The following is a 24,537-nucleotide window of genomic DNA, read 5'->3' as shown; positions in this document are numbered from 1 at the left end:
ATTGTTGCCTCAACGATTGATGCGTTTATTCGAACAAATATGGTGAGTGAATTTTTATTTATGAATTCATAGTTTTGTAGCATGAATATATCAGATTCTTATACTATAGAATAATATATACATCATTTGTGATTTTAAATAGAAAATTTAGGAAAGGTGAGCTTTTTTAAAATTTAGATTTGGTCTTTCACAGAAATTTCCTTCAGTATGGATCCTGAAAGTGAGAATGAATATAAAAGACATTTACGAGGGGCTTTTTCTGACACAGAAGATTACTTGGATCATTCTGCAAGATGTGCCATACAATTTGATATTCAAGACCAAACACAGATTGAGGAATCATTCAGACCCTCATTCAATACTATATATGATTCATTAGAAAAAGAGGTGGTATTAGAATCGGAAAAAGTAATTTCATTTAATGAACCTACTGACACAAGAGATTTTCAAGAACTATGTGTATCTGATTTAATGGTAACATCTGAGCCAAGAACGAAGGAAAAAGAGAGTATGCAAAAAGAGAAAAGAGTATGCAAAATAGAAAAAGAAAATAATACCATCCAATTCGATATTCAAAAATTTGAAAAGGGAAAAGAGTCATCCATTAGACCTTCATTCAATATCATATATGATTCATTAGAAAAAGAGGTGGAATTAGAATTGCCAACATTAAAGGAAACAGCATTTTCAACTAATACTAATATGACAATGGAAACAGAGACCAAAACTGATAACTATATATGTAAAAAGCATTTTACGGCATCATCCAAACCCTGTGCACCTATGTTTACATCTGACCTTGACTCACAAGAAGCATTTGAAGGTGAAAGATGCTCCTTCATTTGCAATTTTCATGGTTATCCCCATCCGACTGTCTCCTGGTACAATAATGACATATCAGTACCTCGTAATAAAGAGTATGTCATTACAACAACAGAAACAAGCTCAATTTTAACATTTATTTATGTACATGCTCACCATCAAGGATCCATAACATGTGTAATTTTTAACCAGTATGGAACAGACACAACATTTTGTCATCTAAAAGTCAAAACAAAAGAAAATGAAGGCTGGAAAGAGACTGCACCTTTGATTAAATGTGAGGTACTAATAACTAAACATATAACAGAAGGTGATGAGAAAGAGCTTGTATCCTTATTGGAGAATAATAAAGAAAGACAGAAGTTTAATCATGATATAGATAGCTTTAGCTTGCAAGTCCCACATGCCAGCTATGATATACCTTGTACATTAGAAGATCCATCCACATTTCCAGTTGAAATTAAAATAACAGCACCAACTCCTGTTCCAGAATATGAGGAAGAATTAAAAGAAAGTTTTCAAAAAGTTGAACTTTCTACAGAAACTTCATCTGTAGATAATATTTCTCAAAAGATGAAGCATAAGTTTAAATTTTCTTTTGATGTTGCTACAGAAGCACCAAAGTTAATAAAGGGAGTTGAAAAGCAAACAAAGTGCAAAGAAGGGGATTGCGTTTTCTTAGAATGTGTCATATCAGGGGATCCAGACACTTTGATCTCTTGGAATTATAACGATGCTGAACTGAAGAAATCTGATAAATTCAACATGCAAGATACAAATGGAACATACAAACTTTATATAAACAATGTCAGCATACTGGACAGTGGGCACTATAAATGCATTGTGACAAATAAAGCTGGAACCATTGAAAGTGAGTCTGAACTAATAGTTAATGATTCAGCAGCAGCATGTTATAAATCTCAACAAGTGGAAATCACAGGAGATATGAAAACTGATGATAAAATAATGAAGACTGACATAACAGAAGCTGAGAATAAAGCAATGGAACTGGAATCATCTTTTTATCAAAACACTAAAATCAATATTGTAGAGAAAGTGGATAGTAACCAAGACTTTCAGCCATTGAGCTTTGTAATTCAAGATGATTTGAAAAAACATATACCTGATTCCAAGTTTAGAGCTTTGGACAAAGAGAAATTTTCAAAAGAAAAAGAAATACCAGTAATGAAAGATGTGAAAATAGACTCAAGTTTAGACAGTAAAGCAAATATTCAGAATGAGGAGAATGAAGAACCGAGTATTCATGATCTAGGTGGTAAGGCTCTTTTAGATGACAAGTTAAAGTTACAGTTGAACGAACCGGTTAAAAAGGATGTCAAACAAGGGCAAGACAGCAGATCAGAAAGTAATATTCATACACAAGAGATAACCCTAAATGTCTCTGATAATGAAAATTATTCAGGATTTTTTGAACCGTCTCCTGGAGGCATTGGCACAGAGCCAAGAGACCTTTTAACAGAATACCTAGTAAGTGCAGGAGAACATGAAGTTCAGTTACGGCAAGAAGTCGAAAGCCCATCAGAGAAACAAAAAGGACAAATAACTGAACTGGAATTTGAAGATGTGACTTACAGGGCCTATTATGATTTTTGCAAGAGCCAGTCATTAATTCACCGTTCATTGTCTCCAGAATCAGAAATGTCGATTGAAGCTGCTTGCTCCTCTAGTGATGAAGTTATAGATCAAGATCACTTTTATACACCACTTCCGTCAGTTGAAATGATTCAGTCTCCTTTAAGTGGTTCTTTTGTTACTCCAGCCAGTTCTCCTGAACAATATTGTACACCAGTTGAACACACAGTCTATCCTAATGATGGAGATAACCTCAAAAAGTATGAATGTGGTACTGTAGTGCCAAAAAGTATAGATATAGCATGTCTTCCTGGATCCTCAAAAACAGAAACCTACAGTATAAACAACATAAAGTCTCATAATCCTGAAGGAAAAACAAATGAAGTGGGAATGCCTCCTGCATTTATTAAGCCTCTCCCTAAAAGGTGTATTTATGAAAATAATACACTAAGCTTTGCTGTGGAAGTTGTTGGAGCTCCCTTACCGGACATAAAATGGTATAGGAATTCATCATTATTGCTTGAAAACTCAGACAAAATTAAAATATCAATGGAAGGTCATTTCTGCATATTTGAAAAGCACAATGTTCAAATAAGTGAAGGAGGAGAATATTCATGCATTGCCTCAAATATTTTAGGAGAGGCAAGAACTACTGCTCAGGTTGATATTTTACCTCATTATGGCAGATCAGATGCTTTACCACCACCAGTGACACACCAGCATGTTATGGAATTTGATATGGAACCACTTCATACTTCACGATCACCTTCCCCACAAGAAATTCTTTTAGAAGTTGAGCTAGAAGAAAGCGAAGTCAAAGACTTTGAGAAGCAAGTAAAGATCATAACAATACCTGAATTTACACCTGATAATAAGAGCATGGTTATATCTCTTGAGGTTCTTCCTTTAGTATATGACAAACAATTGTCATCCATATTCACAAGAGATAATGAAGAGGTTAAAATGAATTTTGAAGTCCAGGAGAAGCCCCCATACTTTGTGCAACCACTGAGGGATTTGCATGTTGCAAAAAAGTCAGTTGCAGAATTTAAATGTTCAGTTATGGGACTTCCAAAACCATCTGTGACATGGTTTAAAGAATATAAAAAGATTTCTCCAGAGTCTATAAAGTATCTTATTAAGGAGGATGGCATTCATCAATGTCTTCTAATCCATGGTGTTAGCATGTCTGATGTTGGGTTTTATACATGTAAGGCAGCAAATCATTTTGGAGAGGTAACATGTAAAACTATGCTTACTGTGACTAACTTGGATTCAATCACTGAAAAAGAGAAAGCGAAAGAATTGGAAATTGTATAATTGGAAGGTACAACAAGCATACCTTGTAATTATGATGTAATTGTTTGACAACACTGCTCAATCAAACAAAAATACAACTTGAATTTGAATTTGAGGGCAATGGTAATGATGCTAATAAGGCTCTAGAATTTGTGGCCATAACCAAAAAAAAATGTATATATGTAAACTTTGATGTTTTTGCTAAGCCTTCTTTGGTGAAAGACATACAATTCAAAGCGAATAGCTCTGATAGTTGTTGTTTTGAATTTCAGATTATAGAGTTACCCCCCAAGTTTGAAAAAGTGCTTCCTGGTTTAGATATTCAACAGGAGCAACGGCGTGTTTACATTGTTTTGTTACTGGATCTCCAGTTGCAAATGTTGCCTGGTTTAGGAATGGCATATTACTTCATGGTGGTAGGCACATTACTAAAGAAAAACCCCAGGGTTTCACCATCTTGAGATCAGAAATGTTATCCTTGAAGCAAATGTGTAGCATCAAATAATGAGGGAACTACAGAAACAAGTGCATTTTAAAAGTGAAGCCAATTTATTGTAATTAGCTTGATTTATGCCTGACACGTCTGAGTTGACAACACCTTTACTGTCAGTTTCATTTTTAATTTGCTTACTGTGAATATAGATGGTTCATCTGTGCGCCATTGCTAGAATTTAATTTGATAAGTGTATATAAGTATTTTGTGTTATAATTCACCTTATCAAGCTATTTTTACTCAATCTGTTCCTAGTCAAATCATATTTTACTTTATGCTATAAAAAATCAAATGTATAGCTTCAAGGCTAAATGCTGAAATTATGAAGTTTTTTTAAATAATTCTAAAGCAATTATCTACCTAGGTACTGTATGAAACATCTTGTTGATGTTTAGATTAGTATATGTTTCTGCTTAATTCATAAAGACGCATTTAGATTTACTATTCAAGAATCTGAGAATTGTTTAGTGCAGTGATATGAAATGCTGAAGTAAAGCCAAGCGATGGAGGCACATTATGTAAAGCAAATATAAATGTTCTTAATAATATTTAAAGGCTGAAACACAGTCTAAATGACAAGGCAGAACATTGTAAGGTTTCCTTATTGCCCCTTATTTATTAAGAACTTTTATGTTTCAAACTATTTAAACTCAACTTGCAATTGTAATATTTTCTAAATTCTACTTTAGAGAATTTCAAGGTTGCTTTTTTTATAGCTTTGTTTTAGATTATTGTTAGAAATGAAGGTTGCCTATTACTTACTACTTACTACAAAATAAAATAAAAGGGCAAATACAATAACTGTTATGAGTTGATTTGCTTATAATTAATGCCAAAGTCATAAATATACACTTAGCACACTATAGTGTGGTTTCTCATATTTTACAAATTGTACAGAAGTCCTTATGTACAATATGTAAAAAAAATAACAGGAAAGAGCAGAAAATAACAGGGTAATAAAAGATGCAGAGTGCACTCAGTTACAATAACCAGGTGTGCTGCTCCAATGAGGCGAGTATGTTTCCATACAGATGACTAGTACATGCCACATGATGATTGGTGTCTATGTGTTACTAATCCAGGTGCAAACTTTGCACTTTCTCCTATAAAATTAATGTCGAATCTCATATAATTTTAAATGTTATGTATGACATTTGATATTTTCATTTTACAAATCAACAAAATGTTTTTAGCTACAATTTCCTTAAAATAGTCAACAACAATGTGATATTGCAAATCTTTGCTTTGTTTTACAGCTTACAAAATATATTCAATAAAGTTATACATGAAACTAAGATTGATTGTTTTGGGGAGTCTTTGTGTGTGTTTTTAATAAAATGTAGTTACTTTTATTTTTACTATTTTGTTTTTTCTTTTCTTTTTGCTTAGTCTAAAAAATATTTGATGCCAAGTAACAAGGAAAATTATAACAGAATAGAGCGGCGAGTATATTTTTAAAAAAAGTTGTCAATTTTACATTTACTTCCTTATTCTAAAAAGAAGGCTGTTAAATATTATATTCTGCATCCTTACTTTTGGCTAAGTGTGAGGCTGAAAATCCATGTCATCACCCACACTTTTCTGGATCCAATAAACCCCTCTAGTGAACTATGGCCAATAGTCCTGGTTTCATTTTTGCACTATATCTTTCCAAAGATATTACATTTAGATCATCATCGCTTTATTGACTCTTAAGAAAAGTAGAGAGAAAAAATAGGCATTCTCCTTTATTTCATGGCTATACCTAAATATTAAAAGAAACAGCAGTTTATAGGAATGATACACTTTATCATATGTGATAAAAAAAATACACTAGCTTTCCTTTAAAATAATAATGACTTTGTTTTAAGTAATTGTAACATAATACTGTGCCCCCTGTACTAGGAGTTAACAGGTTCATTTGTTATGTTCTTTTTTATTTTAGGTTTATGGCTAATGATGTCAAAAGCTTATTCTAAAAAAGAAATAAACTTGTGTGTATCATAAATTTATTTCTCTAAACAGATTGCAAAATATGGGGGCATACCAGATTGTGTGCAGATATATCATCGTTATATAATAATGGTAGTAACCACACTGTTAACCCAAGACATTTTACAGCAAATTTAGTTATCTTTTTGTATTAAAAAATAAAATGTTAATTCCAATGCAATTGAACCCACCAACAAGGAATCTTCCCGATTTCAGCAATTCAAACAATTTTGTTTTTGCCATGATCTGTAGAGCAATCAGAGAACATTTTAGTCTGGGGATTTACTTTAAAATAAAAGTACAGATTGCATTTTCATTTGAATATGAACTTTGCTTTTAATGATGATCTAGAACAAGATTTTAACAAGAAATAGTTGAACATGTTCCCAAAGGGTTCCTTTGAAACAGAACTTTGCTTAATCATATTCTGCACCAGGTGGTGTCCCAAACATTTCTTGGTAACACAAAGGTTTCTTGTTTGAATGATCTACCCTAGGCAGTGGAGCATGCCCTCACTTGGTGGACAATAGAAAGTAGTAATTATTTATTAAGAAGCATAATCAGATAAATTTGTATTTTTCAATACTAAATATTTTATTTGGAATATTTTTATGTTTTATAATGGTTATTTTATATTTATGCAAAATATACCAGAATAGGAATGTCTTAACACAATGTTGTTAATTGCTGTCTACACAGACATTACTAGCCCTTGTGTCCTATCTTCTGAGGAGGAGTCAACAGAATCCTACCGAAGCAATCTGCTATTAGCAAACAAAACCAAAACACTTGAATCTATGCCTGAATCAGCTGTTTATTCTAACAAATTAGAATTTAAATTGGAGGCAAGCAAGCCAGATTTTGTAAAGCAACTTGCACCTGTACAGACTAGAACTGGGTATTTAGCAAGACTCAGTTATTGTTAGCTGCACTCCTAAGCCAACAATTAAGTGGCTACGCAATGGATGTATATTAAATACTAGCAAGTCTTACAAATTTATATTGATGATAATGAGTTCAGCTGTATAATCCCACATGTACAAATAGATAAAGAGGAGGAATACACTTACATTGCAATAAATGACCATGGTGAGGCCAGGTGCAGCTCATATCTTACAGTTGGACCCAAGCAATTTTTAGAAGTTACCCAAACTAATATTGAGAAGCCAAAGATTCTTAGCACCTCCACAGATGGCAGTTTTCTTTGTGCACCATCATTTGTTCATCCATTAGAACCAGTTAGATGTGCCCAAAGTCATCCTGCTATTTTTAAATATATTATAACTGGAAATCCAAAGTCAAAAAATCAGTGGTGTAAAGGTGAAAATCACATATTTTCTAATAAACAGTATTCATTTTCACTAAACCAGAATGAGGAAGGAACCTTTATAATACACAAATCTCAGCTGGAAGATTGTGGTTCTTATACATGTACAGAATTAACGACATTGGAGAAGTACCCTGTACTGCAGAATTGATAGAAACCATGATGTTCGAAAAAGCAAGCATGTAGAAATACAATACTGGCCAGTACATACTGTATGTTGAGCATTTTGTACCATGCATATGTAATCCATTTGGTACCATCAGACCCATATCCAAATGAATAACAAAAATCATGGGGAATGTCACATTTTATAGCTGTGGCACAAGCTAACAATTCAGGGCACTTATTGGGAATTTGCCTCTTTTATGCATGTTGGATAATAACACTTTCGGTAAACAAATACCAGTTTTAATGTTCTGTTGAAATAATAACTTGTAAGTAGAGCAACCTAATGTATGTGAGTTTTATTTTTTTCCTTCAAATGTATTATAATAATCAACACTCGCATGGTCACTTCATTCCTACACTGTTCTCCAATTCATGTCATAGGCTGAGCACTGCTAAACTTTTCCTTTCATTTTGACAGCCATGTAATACTTTTCCTGGACTGTTCACAAAATCCACATTCTAATTTCAGACCACTGTTCACTTCTTAGTTACCTATCCTATTTGACAAAGTAATTAACACTGTGTTTATTTTTTCTCCTATTCCTAACAGCTCCTGTACTGAGAACGAAGATTGAGTCTTTGGAGGCAGCTGTTGGCCATTCTGCAGTGTTCACTTGTGAAACAGAACCTGCGCCAAACTTGAGTTTTCAATGGTTCAAGTCTGGTCGAGAAATTTATGAAAGTGACAAGTACTCTGTAAAGACTTTCAACTATGTGTCTACACTTGAAGTTCTGAAAGCGCAAGTTGTTGACTGTGGAGACTACAGCTGCAAAGCATCAAACCAATTTGGTAGTATAAGCAGCAGCGCCTCACTGACTGTAACTGGTGAGTAAACATTTGCATGTGTGGGTATTCAAAGATACAGAGATGCAAATATTATATCTGGTTTTCATATATCTGCCAGACACATTACATTACATTCATTGTGATTTGCTAGTTCAATGGCATATGTGGTCTTTGTTGCCATATTGTTTTTCTTGTAATAGAAAAACTTACCAGGACAAGGAAAAAGAACTGCAGTTTCACATGGAATTTGCACCCATGTTGCACGAGCAGCATGGTTCCCTGTTGCTATAATATAAAACAAATAAATACCTTCAGCAATTGTTCCAAAAAAAAAAAAAGCTAATATGATTGTTTCACTTAGCAACAAAAGTATAGAAAACTTTTGAGCTAATCTGCAAATGCTCTTTCTTTTAATTTGTACTTTAAACTTCCTATCAAGTAAGTAAACTGCTTGTGCAGCTGTGTGTGTGGGGGGGAGGGTGTCTCTATCTCCCAATTCTGTCTTTCAAAAGTCAACCAAATACCTTTAAAACACCATTTTAGTAAGAGGCATCATTTAGCCCATTTTAATTTTCCCAAAAAACATTTGGGTAAGGTGATACCATGCACATTTTAAACATTTCAAATCTAAACAATTATCACCCCAAAATATTAATTGGAACATTCTTGATCATCAAGGTTCTCTCAGATGACAGCTTCTGGAACATAGTGATTAAAAGAGAAGCTGTTTTTAATGACTGCTTACACCATGATGCAGACACACAAAAATGCTGCTTTATATTTGACCTTTTAGACCTTATTGTTTAGAAGATCTTCATGGACCATCACAATTTTGCTCATGCTTCTTGATTTATTCTTTATTTATATATTTGCTCTATATGCAATCAAATAGAAAACACCTGAATACTGTGTTTTTTTCTTGCAGAAGCCTTACCTCCATCTTTTGTAACCAGACCAGAGTCTGTTACTTCTTTTGTGAGTAAGAAAGCTAAATTCCAGGCTACTGTGTCAGGCACCCCAGTAATAGATGCAATATGGAAAAAAGATGGATTTGCCATTTCTTCTTCTGAAAATCTGCACATTACAGCAGCAAACAACAAGCATGTTCTAGAGCTCTTAAATCTTAGCATTTCAGATAAGGGTATATATTCTTGCAAGGCTTCTAACAAGTTTGGAACTGACACATGCCAAGCTGAACTCATAGTCATTGACAAACCTCATTTCATCAAAGAGTTAGGACCCATATGTTCTGCTGTCAACAAGACCATCTGTCTTGAATGCCAAGTAGATGAAGACAGAAAAGTGACTGTTGTCTGGATGAAGGGTGACCACAAACTTCTTCCTGGGAAGGATTATAGGATCTATTTTGAAGATAAAGTAGCATCACTTGAAATCCCAGTGGCTAAGATAAAGGATTCTGGCAACTACATGTGTACTGCTACCAATGATGCTGGGAGCAGTTCAACTTTTTCATCAGTTATCGTAAGAGGTAAGGGGCACTGATAATAACTACACAGAATAGGCATTACTCGAACATTATGACATAGAAACCTATGTTTATGAGAAGGTCAGGTCATATTTTAATAAACAGAGATTTTATAACTTTAGATACATAGGAAAGTAGTTTGTAGATCTTAGTTTTTCATTTTTTTCTACAAGATTTTTTCATGTCTTAATTTACACGTGTTTTGTTGCTGTGTCCTGTTCTTGTTAATACATTTGCTTCTTATACATTTATATTATTTAGAAATCCAGAGAGATACAAATTCTTATATTTGCTTTTTTTAGAAAATTTAACAATACTCGAGCTAGTTCACTACCCCAAAATAAACATCTGCTTAAAAATGTTTGATTTCTGGTATAAGATAATATACAGATTCCACGTATGACCATAACAAGTTATGCATCGTCTCTTGTACAATGTTGTCTATTGACTCGTCTTGATACAAGCATCTTTTTCTCTTGTTTTGGTATTTCCTATTTCTTTAAAAACCTTTCTTTAGAACCACCATCTTTTGTGAAGAAAGTAGAACCAACTTACAGTATTTGTTAAAACAGGGTGAATCTGAGGATAGTGCCAGTTACATTTGCAAAGCCCTAAATTAATCTGGGTGTGAAAGCTGTACTTCCGAAAGTATTGTGTGTTTAATCAATATTATTTATTAATTTGATGCTTTTGTAGAACCCCTTTCTTTCATCAAAAAACTTGAACTGGCAGAGGTAGTTAAATGATCAACTACCACACTACAGTGCAGGGTTTCTGGTACTGGACCATTTGATGCTAGCTGGTTTAAGGACAAGAAGCAGATACAAAGTAGTAAAAAATACAGGCTGATATTACAGAGGTCTCTTGTTTTTCTGGAGATTTCTTCATTTAATAGTGCAGATGTTGGAAATTATGTATGTGTTGTAGTCAATGAAGTTGGCAAGTGCATCTGCAGCGCACCTTACCAACTCAAAGGTTAGTACTCCGACCTTTGCTTTCCAAGCTCTTTCTTCTACTGACATAATGGCTCTTTATAATAATGTGATTTACTAATATCTTTTTTATCTTTTCAACTGCTAAAAAATGAAGAAAAACAATGGAAAATACTACTGTAGAAGTGGGGAACTAGTCCACTACGGGGTAAATCTAAGGCAGATCTGACTTTCTTTGAGCTTTTCTTTAAATTATTTACATCATTAGCAGTGATGTGCGAATTTGTCCCGTTTCGCAGAAAAATCTGTGAATTTCCTGTGAAATTCGTGAAATGGAGAAAAATTCAAGAAACGCCACAGGCATCTTGTTTTGGACGCCGGCGAATTTTTGCTGCAGTTTCGCAAATTTATTCGCCGGCGGCGAAACACGCAAATTCACGCTTGGTGAATAAATTCGCCCATCACTAATCATTAGTTTTGAAAATGTCAACTCAATCTCTTTCATTGTACATAACAGTGTTGACTTACCTTTAAAAGCATATGCTATGGTTTACTCTTTTATCTTCTTGAATCTTTGGCAGTGAATTCAACAGTATCATTTTAAGAAGCAGAGGAATCCAATGATCATTTTTTTCTTCTTAAATTAGACCCACCATCTTTTGTGAAGAAGACTGAAAACATCACCTCTATTGTTGGCAGCAATGTTTCCATGCAAGCTGTTCTTACAGGTTCTGAGGTTATCACTGTTTCTTGGATGAAGGGAAAAGATGTTGTACAAGAAGATGATAAAATCAAAATTACATATGATAATAATGTTGCAACATTATATATTAGCAATATTCAGCTCAGCAGCTCTGGAAAATATACCTGTGTAGCTGAAAATGATGCAGGAAGCCAGAACTGTTTTGTAGAGTTGATAGTAAAAGGTTAGTTAGACATTTTAATTCCACCCCGGTAAAATTAATTTACCCTGTAATGCCCTCCCTAATAATCTTGTCTAATTCTTATGAAGTTAATTGAGAAATCTGTACTGACTCAAGTGACTGCAGGGGATCCAGTTACTTTGTAATGTACTGTTACAGGCACTCTAGAACTTAAAGTAAAATGGCTAAGGAAAGAAAAGTAGATAGTTTCCTGGAAAAGTACAGAATCACATGGCTTCTTTGAAGTTTTACTCTACTGATATTTAAGATAGGGGTAAATATTCATTAGCGGTGTTCAATGACGTGAGAAGTAGCAGCTGCAAAACTACACTGAGGGGCAGATTTATCAAAGGTCGAATTTCGAAAAATGTAAAGTAAATGGGAGTTTTTTTGAACTCAAATAACTTAAAGATAAAAATACCAACCAAAATTTATTAAAAAATTCATTTTTTTTTCTGCAGGCGAATGATGTTATTTCGATCGTTCGAATCGAAGTAACATCGTATTCGATCAAATTCGATTCGAAGTATTTTTAAAAAAGAAACTTTGATTTTTCAAAGTCCACCAATTGACTCCATATGGGTTCTAGAAGGTCCCCCATTGGCTAAAACAGCAATTTGGCAGGTTTAAGATGGCAAATGGTTGAAGTCAAAATTTTAAAGAGATAAACTTCGATATTCGAATTTTCTAATTTTTTTCAAATTCAAATCAAATTTGGAATATTCCCTAGTCGTACACAAAAAATAGCTCACAATTCGAATTTTTTTACTTCAAATTTTCACTTCGACCCTTGATAAATCTGCCCCTTACTGTTTTAGGTTAGTACATAATTTATCAAATAAAAAAATACCGTTCTCTTTAAGAGCCACTAAATATATAATTTTATCAAATATGAAAAGCGTCTTGTCCCATCCACAAGAGTATAGCTAGATTTTAATGATACAGGAAGCAGTATTATGGGCCATGCACTCCTTCTTAAAGCTTCCCAAAATCTATATTCCTAACAACTACCAGTTTGTTATTTCCACCATATCTACCCCCTACTACTCAACAAATGCATGCTGCATTGTGGAATAGTCCCTTAATAGATCAAGTCATCTGTGCACGTTAAACCCTGTAAGATCCTAAAAGTCAGCTATCTTTTTTAGCTCTAACAACCCCTGAAGACATTGCATTTGCCCTTTAGGTAATGAAAAATACTTTTAGAGCAAATGTACTTGGGAAACCAATACCCAAGGAAATACAATTCAGATTTATCTAGTAACAATACTCTATCTTTCTATCACAAACAGATCGAACAATGGCTCCCTCATTTACAAAAGCTCTACGAGATATTGACAGTGTAATAAATGTTTTCTGCCAACTGGAATGCAAAGTTTCTGGCTCTCTGCCAATGCAAGTTGTGTGGTTTAAAAATGATAAAGAACTTGGCACTGATAAGCACAAAATATCTTTTGTGGAAGGCTCAGCATCACTGGAAATAAGTTGTCTAAATCTGAATGATGCTGGAATTTATACTTGCAGAGCCACAAATTCTGCAGGAAGTAAGGAATGCAAGGGAAATCTCACAGTGAAAGGTTTGAGAAAACCGTTTTTACCTTCCCCTTTTATCTTTAGGTAAAACATAACTCTGCTTCTCCTTAGTGGGTACATTACAATTTTATTCTTAATATATTTAGAACCTCCAAGTTTCACTGCAAAACCAGACTCACAGGATGCATTGCCAGGATCTACAGTGTGCTTGAAGACCACCTTTAAGGGAACACCACCACTGTCGATAAAATGGTATAAAGGTGTTGAAGAGCTGAAAACAGACGGATCTTGTTATATTGCTAAACAAAATACTGAAAGCTCCCTAGAACTGTATGCAGTGAAAACATCTGATTCAGGATATTATGTCTGCAAAGTTAGCAACACAGCTGGAGCATTGGAATGTAGTGCAAACGTATTTGTGAAAGGTTTGCATTCTTTTTATCTTTACAAAAGCAACATGTTTTTGGGCTTCTTGCGCCATACATGTCTCTTAATAATTTTCTTTAAATCTTACAGAACCTGCAGCATTTACTGAAAAGCTAGAGCCATCCCATCTTTTTAAAAGGGGAGATTGTGTACAGCTGGAGTGTAAAGCTTCAGGAACACCACCCATTTACATTACATGGTTTAAAAATAACAGGGAAGTCAAAGAGTGTGATACATGCCGCATGTCTTTTTTAAACTCAGTTGCAGCTCTTCATCTTTCCAAAATAAGCCCTGAAGACTGTGGTGAATATGTTTGCCAGGCTAAAAATGAAGCTGGTTCAGATATATGCAGCTGTGCAGTGATAGTTAAAGGTGTGTTTTGATAGTATTTTGCTCACATTGAATTTTTCAATAAAGCAGTTGTATCATATTTTTAGCAACTAGATTAAAAGATATTTTTTGTTTTACACAACAGAGCCACCAAAATTTAAAAGAGAATTTGAAAAAGCAGACATTTTAAGAGACACAGATGTTGTCTTGGAAGTTTTAGGCTCAGCTCCTTTTGAAGTTGCCTGGTTCAAGCCAGTATGGAATGGTAGAAAGTACAAAACATTCTTTCAGGATGCACTACTAAGCCTTAATATTCCAAGATTTGATTCAACGGATGTTGATGAATATCAGTGTAGGGTATTGAACGATGTTGGAAGCTGTGTGTACAGTTCACTTGTTACATTAAAAGGTTAGTAGAGCAGATTTACATAAAGTGTACATCATTTTAACATCCTGGTTAGGTATGAACTTCATATTTAATGAGAATTCATTTTTCTGATAGAGCCCCCAACATTTACCCGGAAAATCGAAAACCTCAGTTCTCTCATAGGAGGGCTTGTAGCTTTCCAATGTGCAGTGAAAGGCTCAGAGCCCATTACAATTACTTGGTGGAAGGACAACGATGAAATCATGGAAGATGAAAACATAAAAGCAATATTTAAAAACAATGTTGCAGCGCTTCACATAGGTTCTGTAAAAAGCAACCTTGGAGGAAACTATACTTGTGAAGCCAAAAATGATGCAGGGATTCAAAGATGCTCTGCTATTTTAGCAGTAAAAGGTTTGTTTGTTTTTTATTTCTAATAGAATTTTTTTGATAAATTAACCGATATAAGCAATTTGTATTTTTTGATATACCCCAATTTATAACAGAACCAGCTACAATCATTGATAAGGCAATATCTGTTGATGTCACAGAAGGTGACCTGCAACACTGCTGTGTAAATTTTCTGGAACAAAGGAGATCACTGCTAAGTGGTTCAGATGGAAAAGCATTTAAGTTCCGCTCAAAATATAAAATCAGTTTTACAGAAAATGTCTCAGTCTTAGAAATTACTTCAACAAACAAAAGTGATAGTGGAGAATATACCTTTCCTTTCCTACATTGTAGAAGCCCCTACGTTTAAGACAACATTTGAGCCAGTTGAGGTGGTAAAAGCATTAGATGTGAAGCTGACTTGTGAAGTCTATGGCACCCCTCCATATGCAGTAACCTGGTCAAAGAACAAGAAAGAGATTTGAAGCAGTAAAAAAATATTTATTAATTCACAAGGAGTCCGAACTTGAGCTTCATATTTAAGTGTGATTTTTCTAATGCTGGCGAATACCAGTGTACTATATCAAATGAGGCAGGCGGTTGTTCTTGCAGTGCTACTGTTCATTTGAGTTGAGTTTTTAGAGAATACTTAGCACTACAGTGAAATAAGCAACGGAAATATTATTTATTTTTTCGAATTACTTTATCTATATAGAGGCTCCATCCTTCCTTCAGGAGATAGAAAATGTCACCACTGTTCTCTGAAGTTCTGCTGTATTTCAGTGTGCTGTAGCAGGTTCCCTTCCTTTGTCAGTATCATGGATAAAAGGAGATACAATTCTAGAGCAAGATAACAACACTCATTACATTTGAGAATACCATTGCAACACTGTATATAAGAAGTGTTGAAACACACTACCCTGGTAGCTACATTTGTTGGGCTACAAATGAATCAGGGACTGAAAAGTGCTTTGCTTCACTCATAGCTCAAGGTTGGTTGGAGAATCTGTTTTTGTGTCAGTACTTATAATTCATGCCCCGTTTTGGATAGATGGCAGGCCTCTAATGCCAAGCAGATTCTATACGTTAAGTTTTGAGGATAATATATCAAGACTGAGGATTCATACTGTGTGGGTAGACCTGTATCATACAGTACGTCTATAGTCATACTTTGTTATTTTTGTTGGGCAGATCAAGCTATACAACCATTTATTACAAAGTGACCAATGTAGTAGGAAGAGCTGAGTGCACTGGAGTCCTCACAGTCAAAGGTTTACAAAGACTTCTTTCTCTTCTTGTCAGCATTCTTCAAAAACCTATCTTTAGTTATTCATGTCAGAAGGCAATTCCTGATTCTTTGGTAGACTTTAAAGTTGAAGTTAAGGGAACACCACCATTCTCAATTAAATGGTTTAAAGAAGATGTTGAACTCTTTTCTGGAACAAAATGTTTTCTTGGAATGGGAAGGTCAATAGGTTTTTTAAACCTCTTCACTGTTGATGGTTCAAGCAGTGGATGCTACACATGCCAAGTTACCAATGATGTTGGTAGCGACTCTTGTAGCACAATGTTGATTGTACCAGGTGCGAAGATCAGTTTTTAATGTTTGTCTTGTGGTCTGATGTTCAGCCAAATTCTTAAAAATCTCTTGCACAAAAATGCTTCCCTCTTATTTTCAGGATTAAATAGACCTATAACAAATGTTCTTCTGTTGTATAATATTGTTTGTTTGTTTTTTATTTCTTCTCTTCTTTTTTGGACTTCATAGAACCACCAAAATTTATCAAGAAGCTAGAAACAACCAAAGTGGTGAAAATAGGAGATTCCACACGTTGTGAATGCAAAATAAGTGGATCTCCAGAAATCAAAATCACCTGGTATAAAAATGATACTGAAATAAAAAGCAATGACAAATATAGTATGCCCTTTATTGATTTTAAACCTGTCCTTGAAATTAACGACGTCAGCACAGATGACAGTGGTGGCTATACGTGCGAGGCAAGCAATGATGCTGGCAGTGCAAGCTGTAGTATCAAGATTGTAGCCAAAGGTTAGAAATTTTGTAAATATTTTTTGTTATCATATGAAAAGTACACATTGCTTTATAACACTGCTTGTACATGAACTTTATAATGGACTCTCAACCATAACATGTCATATCAATTAGAAACTACAATTAAACTAATTCTAAGTTAAATATGCTGTTAAGAGAAATATGTGTAAAATTACTTTTTTTTATAAATGTTATGCAAAACTCAGTGCACATATTGTTTACAGCACTGCTTTTTTGTACCAACATTTTACTTATAATGCAAGATTTATTGATGATTGGATATGTAAGCCAGGTCTAAAGTCTCATATGCACAACAGTCTAAAGTCTTTATGTCACAATAGTAGGAGAGACAAGGGGGCCCATTTACTTAGCTCGAGTGAAGGAATAGAGGAAAAAAACGTTGAATTTCGAATGTTTTTTTGGCTACTTCGACCATCAAATGGGCTACTTCGACCTTCGACTTCGATTCGAACTAAAAATCGTTCGACTATTCGACCATTCAATAGTCGAAGTACTGTCTCTTTAAGAAAAAACTTCGACCCCATAGTTCGCCACCTAAAAGCTACCGAAGTCAATGTTAGCCTATGGAGAAGGTCCCCATAGGCTTTGGTAGCTTTTCGTTTGTTCAATGGATTAAAATCCTTCGAATCAAACGATTTTTCATTCGATCGAACGATTAGCGCTAAATCCTTCGACTTCGATATTCGAAGTCGAATTATTTAACTTCGACAGTCGCATATGGAGGGTTAATTAACCCTCGATATTCGACCTTAAGTAAATTTGCCCCAAGGTGTCCCAGAATATAATGTAGATAGCTCACCAAGATAGATGTAGAGGTAGATGTGGTCCAGGTGCTTGAGCCCCAGACTCCCAGCTTTAGGGAGCGGCAAACCAGAAAATATGAAAAAAGAGCAGGGCTGTCCGGCACTCAAATGGATCCACAGGACCAAAATATTTTGGTTAAAAAATAGTACTTTATTAGTCAAAGTTAAAAAAGTATACTTGCATCTCCATCCACCCGACACATTTCGTACTCACAAGGTCACTTTAACTTTGACTAACAAAGTACTATTTTTTAATTAAAATATTTTGGTCCTGCTCTTTTTTTCATATTTTCTAAAGTTTCCCCTAAAACATATTTTTAAATAGTTCCCATTGCCTAGCAGAAACACATTTTGAGATTTTGAGTCTCAGCATTTTAGTTCATATCAGTAGAAACCACTTCACAAAACTTTTAAAATACAGTAATTAAGCCATCTGCTCTTCATTTATATGGCCGATGTGTTCTCATAGAAAATATGTACTATAAAAAATATCCATGTCAGCAATGTCCTTTTAACACAGGAGCTTTAGGATTATTAAAAAATATTTCTCTCTTTTCATATGTGACTCTTTATAACTAATGCTGATGTCAACTTTGAATGTGAACTTTTGGGAACCCCACCATTTGAAGTTGCTTGGTTCAAAGATAGGAGACAATTTCAATGTAGTAAGAAGTATAAAGTTTCCTCCGAAGAATCTCTTGCCAGACTTCATATTCCGAGGGGCACATTTACTAACCTTGTGTGAAGGATTCAAAGTAAAAAAACTTTGAATTTCGAAGTATTTTTTTGGGTACTTCGACCATCAAATAGGCTACTACGACTTCGACTTCGATTCCATTGATTCGAACTAAAAATCTTTCAACTATTTGACCGTTCGATAGTCGAAGTACTGTCTCTTTAAAAAATACTTTGACTACATACTTCGTCAGTTTAATCCTACCGAGGTACAATGTTAGCCTATGGGGACCTTCCCCATCAGTTTTCTAAGGTTTTTTTGATAGAAGAAAAATCCATCGATCGATCGATTAAAATCCTTAGAATCATTTGATTCAAAGGATTTCATTGTTCGATTGAACAGATTTTCCTTAGATCGATCGTAGGATTTGCGATAAATCCTTCGAATTCGATATTCAAATTCGTAGGATTTTACTTTGAGGGTCGATTTGGAGGGCTTATTAACCCTCGATATTCGACCCTTAGTAAATGTCCCCCTAAGTGTTGATTCTTCAAATATTGGTGAATATCAGTGCAAAGCTATAAATGAAACTGTATATAACAGGTCACTTACTCTTTATATAAAAAGTATTCTTATGAATCATGGAAAACCTATTTTCTTCAATAGAGCCACCAAGTGATGTCTCATGTCTTATTGGTGAAGCAACAGAATTACAGGCCACGACCGAAGGATCCCAGCCAATATCAGTTACTCGGCTTAAAGACAAAGGAGACATTGTTAGAGAGAGTGAAAATATAAAAACATCTTATGTTAACAACGTAGCTGCTTTGCAAATTGCCAGCACAGAATCATCAAGTTCAGGGAAATATACATGCCAAACAGTAAATGAAGTGGGCATTAGAGAGTGTTCAGAAATTCTTTCTATCATAGGTCAGTGCATTTCATAACTTTTTAAATATACAGTATTTTATTTGTTCAGTTTGGTGAATACAGTTGTATGTATTAAAAAAACAGTGCATTGTAAGTGTCAATTGGCACCAACAATTTTGGCCAACCTGATATATTCCATGATTTCCTAAACTACATCTCCCAGTTTAGAATGGTATTCTTGGAGTTGTAGTTTCATGGAAAACCACTGGTTGTTTTTTTCCCTAGAATAGATGTAAAATTGCCCTATTTTTTTATTTTAGATGTGCTGTTTAAAGTGCCATATTTTATTTTATTTCAGAACCAGCAAGAATTGTAGAGAAACTAGAGCTAACACAAGTTATTGCTGGCGATACTTGTAGTTTAGAATGTACTGTTGCTGGCTCACCAGAACTTGTTACCAAGTGGTACAAAAATGCTAAGGAGCTGAAGAGTGACAAAAAGTATTCAATTAGTTTCTTTAATAAGACATCAACACTTAAAATTCTCTTGGCTGAAAAGGGATTCAGTGGGGCATACACATTTGAGGTCATGAATGACGTTGGAGAAAGCAGCTGCACTGTTTCAGTTGATGTTCTCTGTTAGTTTTCTAATTATATTTTTCAATTGATGAAATCATCAGTGTTGTTAAATTGATGCCCACAGTATCATGGTTTCCATTTCTTATCTGATCTGGCTGTATTTTCAGATCGTGTTATTCCACCATCTTTCACAAGAAAGCTGAAAGATACCAACAGCATGTTGATATCTTCTACTCATTTGGAATGCAAAGAATCTGGGTCTCCTCCAATCTCTATAGCTTGGTATCAAAATGGCAGCAAAATTGTCAGTAGCGAAAATCATGAAATCACCTATACAGATAATGTCTGTGCCTTAACCATAAATGACCTAGGGTCATCAGATGTTGGAAATTTCACATGTAAAGCTGCCAATGTTGCAGGGGATGATGAATGCACTGCTTCCCTGACTGTTCAAGGTCAGTATACATTTCTTTGACAGAGAACTCATTCTTTGAATGAATTAGTATTTCCCATGATAATCTTTGATTTTACAAATCTTGTAGCTGAGGGTGCTTTATAATACTAATTATTGTATTGTTACTTTACCCAGAACCACCTTATTTTGTAAGAAAACCTGATCCTCAGGAAGTATTGCCTGGCTCAAATGTGACCTTTACCAGCATTATGAAAGGATCTCCGCCATTAAAAGTGTTTCGAGAAAACAGTGAATTACTGGCCAGAAATAACTGTAATATATCTTTAAATAATTCCTTTGCTGCACTGGAGTTATACAATGTTGATACAATGCAAAGTGGAGAATACACTTGCATGATAATTAACGATGCTGGGAAAGATGTATGCACAACACAACTTTTGGTGAAAGGTTAGTTGTTGTGTCAGTGAATTCATATATGTACTCCTTACTACATCTTAACTACAATTATCAATCTTAACTCTTGTATTCTTTCTTATTCTTAATAGCACCAGCAACTTTTGTGAAACAAATTAATGACTCCAATGTAGAGTCAGGAAAGCCCTTAACTTTGGAATGTACATATACTGGGTCCCCCACTATCATAGTTAAATGGAGAAAGAATGGGAGAGATTTAAGCCAGTCTAAAAGGTGTAGCATTACCACAATGGAAAACTCTAGCATACTAGAAATATTTAGTGCTGCACAAGAAGATGATGGAGAATATACTTGTCACGTGGAAAATGAGGCTGGTCATGATACATGCAGTGCATTACTGTCAGTACTAGGTCTGTACCTATTTGGCACCTATTGATTCATAAACACATGTACTCGTATCTTTTTTTTATTAAGGTATTTATCCTCATTCATGTGTTCCTTAGAACCACCTTATTTCATTGCCCCATTGGAACCAGTGGAGGTCACAGTTGGAGAATCCACATCTTTACAATGCCAAATTGGTGGTACTCCAGAAATAAAGGCTTCTTGGTATAAGGGAGACACAAAGCTGAGGCCAACTCCAGCTTACAAAATGTACTTAAAAAACAATGTGGCTACTTTAGTATTCAGCAAAGTGGATAAAAATGATAGTGGCGAGTATATTTGCAAAGCTGAAAACATGGTTGGCTCTACATCTTCCAATGCTCTCTTGAATGTACAAGGTGACAATTTCTTTTTTTACCACTTGAACTCATTAACTGACAGTTTTTCTTTAGTTTAAATGTTTGTTAACCATACAATATGGTTTCTTTTAAAACAACCTTATTTTTTGCAGAGCGTAAAGTTGCACCTTCATTTTCAAGAAAAGTAAAGGATATTCAGGAAACTATTGGGCTGCCTGTCACTTTTGACTGCCGTATAAATGGTTCTGAATCGATTGAAGTGTCTTGGTATAAAGATGGTGTTCTTTTGAGAGATGACAATAATGTCCAAACATCTTATATAGACAATGTAGCAACACTTCAAATTATGAGTACTAAGGTTGACCATGCTGGTCAGTATTCTTGCACGGCATCAAATCCCATTGGTACTGCATCTTCAAGTGGCAAACTTATTCTTACAGGTTTGTGTAATTTTGAGAAATGTGTTGCAGATTCATATTACAAAATTTTAATGTAACACAATCATACATGATTAATCCAGAAATACCATATTATACGCTTAATTTTTTACTTACAGAACCCAAATCACCACCACTTTTGGATATCAAACTGGAATCTACCAATGTTCCAGTTGGTGAAGCTGCTAATTTTGAGTGTCATGTTATTGGCACACAGCCGTTCAAAGTTACATGGGCCAAAGACCACAGAGAAATACGCTCTGGTGGCAACTACAAAATTAGCTTTACAGAAAACCATGCTCACTTGAAGATTCTAAAAGTCAGCAAAGTTGATTCTGGTGTTTACACTTGTTATGTTAGCAATGATGTTGGAAAAGATTCTTGCTCAGCATCTCTTGGAGTTCAAGGTACAGCATAGAAAGCACTATAACTGTACAATATTTACATCACAAAATGCTATATCTTCATGGAAACTGGGCCTTTAACATTCTTGCTGATTTTTCTTGGGGAAATACATCTTTCTTGTTTTTTCTTTCCATTAGATTGCTGTATGGTTTATACATCAAAATAAAAAGCTAATTATAACAGTATTTCCATTAATTATTAATATAGGATAAAAGTCCTTCGAGCCAATCATGATAGCTAAGCCATTAAACAATGTATGTAACTTAGTTTTTTGTAACATCTAATATCTAAAACTAGCTAAAGCTGTTATTTTCAAAATTGCTAAATAGTAAAACTAAGGGTGATCTAGATTACAACAATGCCTTTGCATATGAGTCTGGTGCTAGGAAACACAGTGGATACTTTGTAACACAATAACACATTCAAATCTTCTGTTGTACTCTTCCAGTGATCCCCAGCCAGTGGGTTGCGAGCAACATTTTGCTCACCAGCCCCTTATCTGTTGACTCAAAGCATGTGCTTAATTTTTAAGGCTGGCTTTGAGGTAAGTTTTGGTTGCATAAAAACCAGGTGTACTGCTGAATAAAATCTCCTTTAGACTGCCAGTGCACATGGAGCTACCAAATAGCCAATGACAGCCCTTATTTGGCACCTCCAGGAACATTTTCCATGGCCGTGTTGCTCCCCAACTCTTTTTACAATTGAATATGACTCATGGGCAAAAAAGGTTGGGGACCCCTGCTCTTATCTATAAAAAACGCAAAAAAGTAATGTTATGGGTTATGCTGTTTATTTAACAGCTAAGTTTTCATTTTATTGTTTTCTTTATAGAACCTCCAAGATTTGTGAAGAAACTGGATAATGCCACTGCCGTTGTTGGAGAGCCAGCAGAACTGCAAGCCATTGTTGAAGGAACTCAGCCAATTACAATAACATGGTTGAAAGATAAGGAAGAAGTTGTAAGAGAAAGTGATAATATCAGTCTTTCTTTTGTGGACAATGTTACAACACTTCAGTTTTTAAACAGCAAGCCAGAAAATTCAGGAAAATACACCTGTCAAGTGAAGAATGATGCTGGATCCCAGGAATGCTTTGCCAGTTTAGCTGTTTTAGGTGAGGAACTAATTTTGATGATTGGCTTCAACATACTGTTTTACTAGACAGAACCAAAAGCAGTTTTTTAGAGCAAGAATTTTGCTAATTTAGTTTGGCAGGATAAAATTTTGTGTCAAACTACAGTGTTTGATGCAGATTTAAAAAGTTTCTTTACAGAAGCCTAGTAGGTTTTTTTTAGATTTAAATATACTTAAATTTATTTTATGTTACAGAACCTGCAGTGATTGTTGAAAAGCCCCTACCAACTAAAGTTACAGCAGGGGACACTTGTACATTGGAGTGCACAGTAGGTGGGACTCCTGAACTTACCTGCACCTGGTTTAAAGATGGAACAGAGCTAACAAATGATGATAAATACAAAATTTGCTTCTTTGGCAAAGTTTCATCTCTCAAAATCCTTTCTACTGGAACAGATGACAGTGGTCAATATGTATTTGATGTGAAGAATAATGTTGGCAACAGCAGCTGCACTGCTACAGTTGAAGTATCAGGTTGGTGTCTAAACCAGTTATTGTTGTACTTTTTTCTTCAAATAATAGCTACAAATGCTGTTCTTTGACTAATTATATAGCCATCCATCAACATTAATACCTATTTTTCCACCTTCAAAATTATTGTGCATCTAAACCTAACAATGTTATGAGTTTAAAAAAGAGGATCTCTAACAATGATACCACAAGCTAAAAGAGATTGAAAGTGCTTTGTCTGTCAGCTGTTTTGTACCTTGTACCTCTCAATGTATGGATAAAAGTATAGTACCTGTATATTATATTGGGTGACCAGCACCCTTTTTTTTTAAATGAAATGTCTTGGCTTTTCCAAGCCAAGCAAGTAAAACTGGCTACCATTATAAACAGTATGACAATGTATAGCACCAAGGTTTTTATGACTTGTAGGCAAACTGTGGTATAATATGATTGATTTCTTTGTGTAAAACATTGGCAATGCATCCAATTTATAGACAGTATATAGAGTGCATTCATAAAGGCTCATACAGTATGCAAAGTGCAAAAAAAAAAGGAAACCAGTTGGCCAATTTATTGCATCTTGCCCACTGTGTGGGACATTGCACGAATAGTCGCAAGCCCCTGTGCTCTGAGACCTGTAGACTTGATGAATCTAGTACAGCCTGCATTAGACCATACTAGATTCAAAGGGG

The 24,537-nt window shown here is 34.8% G+C and overlaps 2 protein-coding genes across 14 annotated transcripts in view; both read left to right on the top strand.

The window, feature by feature from the left end:
- The window catches only part of LOC108702272 (titin), a 197,731-nt gene that overhangs the window by 36,588 nt on the left and 136,606 nt on the right, over positions 1-24,537 (top strand). For 11 of the 13 annotated variants that reach the window (XM_041578274.1, XM_041578272.1, XM_041578266.1 and 8 more), the window contains exons 35-38: positions 8,224-8,499; positions 9,386-9,949; positions 23,094-23,375; positions 23,591-23,869. In XM_041578274.1, coding sequence (XP_041434208.1) covers positions 8,224-8,499; positions 9,386-9,949; positions 23,094-23,375; positions 23,591-23,869 — 1,401 coding nt within the window. Of the gene's footprint in view, positions 1-8,223; positions 8,500-9,385; positions 9,950-14,929; positions 16,898-19,066; positions 19,331-20,015; positions 20,304-20,437; positions 20,711-20,808; positions 21,088-21,180; positions 21,460-21,572; positions 21,861-21,976; positions 22,265-23,093; positions 23,376-23,590; positions 23,870-24,537 lie in introns of those variants that run through there. The other 2 variants (XM_041578275.1, XM_041578271.1) reach the window with 2 other exon arrangements.
- LOC121398840 (vascular endothelial growth factor receptor 2-like) lies at positions 12,602-14,353 on the top strand. The gene is made up of 2 exons (XM_041578276.1): positions 12,602-13,378; positions 13,481-14,353. Exons 1-2 carry the CDS (start codon positions 13,102-13,104, stop codon positions 13,867-13,869), a joined length of 666 nt encoding a protein of 221 aa, XP_041434210.1. The 5' UTR covers positions 12,602-13,101; the 3' UTR covers positions 13,870-14,353.

The sequence above is a fragment of the Xenopus laevis genome, chromosome 9_10S (genome assembly GCF_017654675.1).
Source record: "Xenopus laevis strain J_2021 chromosome 9_10S, Xenopus_laevis_v10.1, whole genome shotgun sequence".
Lineage (NCBI taxonomy): Eukaryota > Metazoa > Chordata > Amphibia > Anura > Pipidae > Xenopus > Xenopus laevis.
Note: the sequence above shows the minus strand (reverse complement) of the source record. Positions and strands in the feature narration are given on the sequence as shown.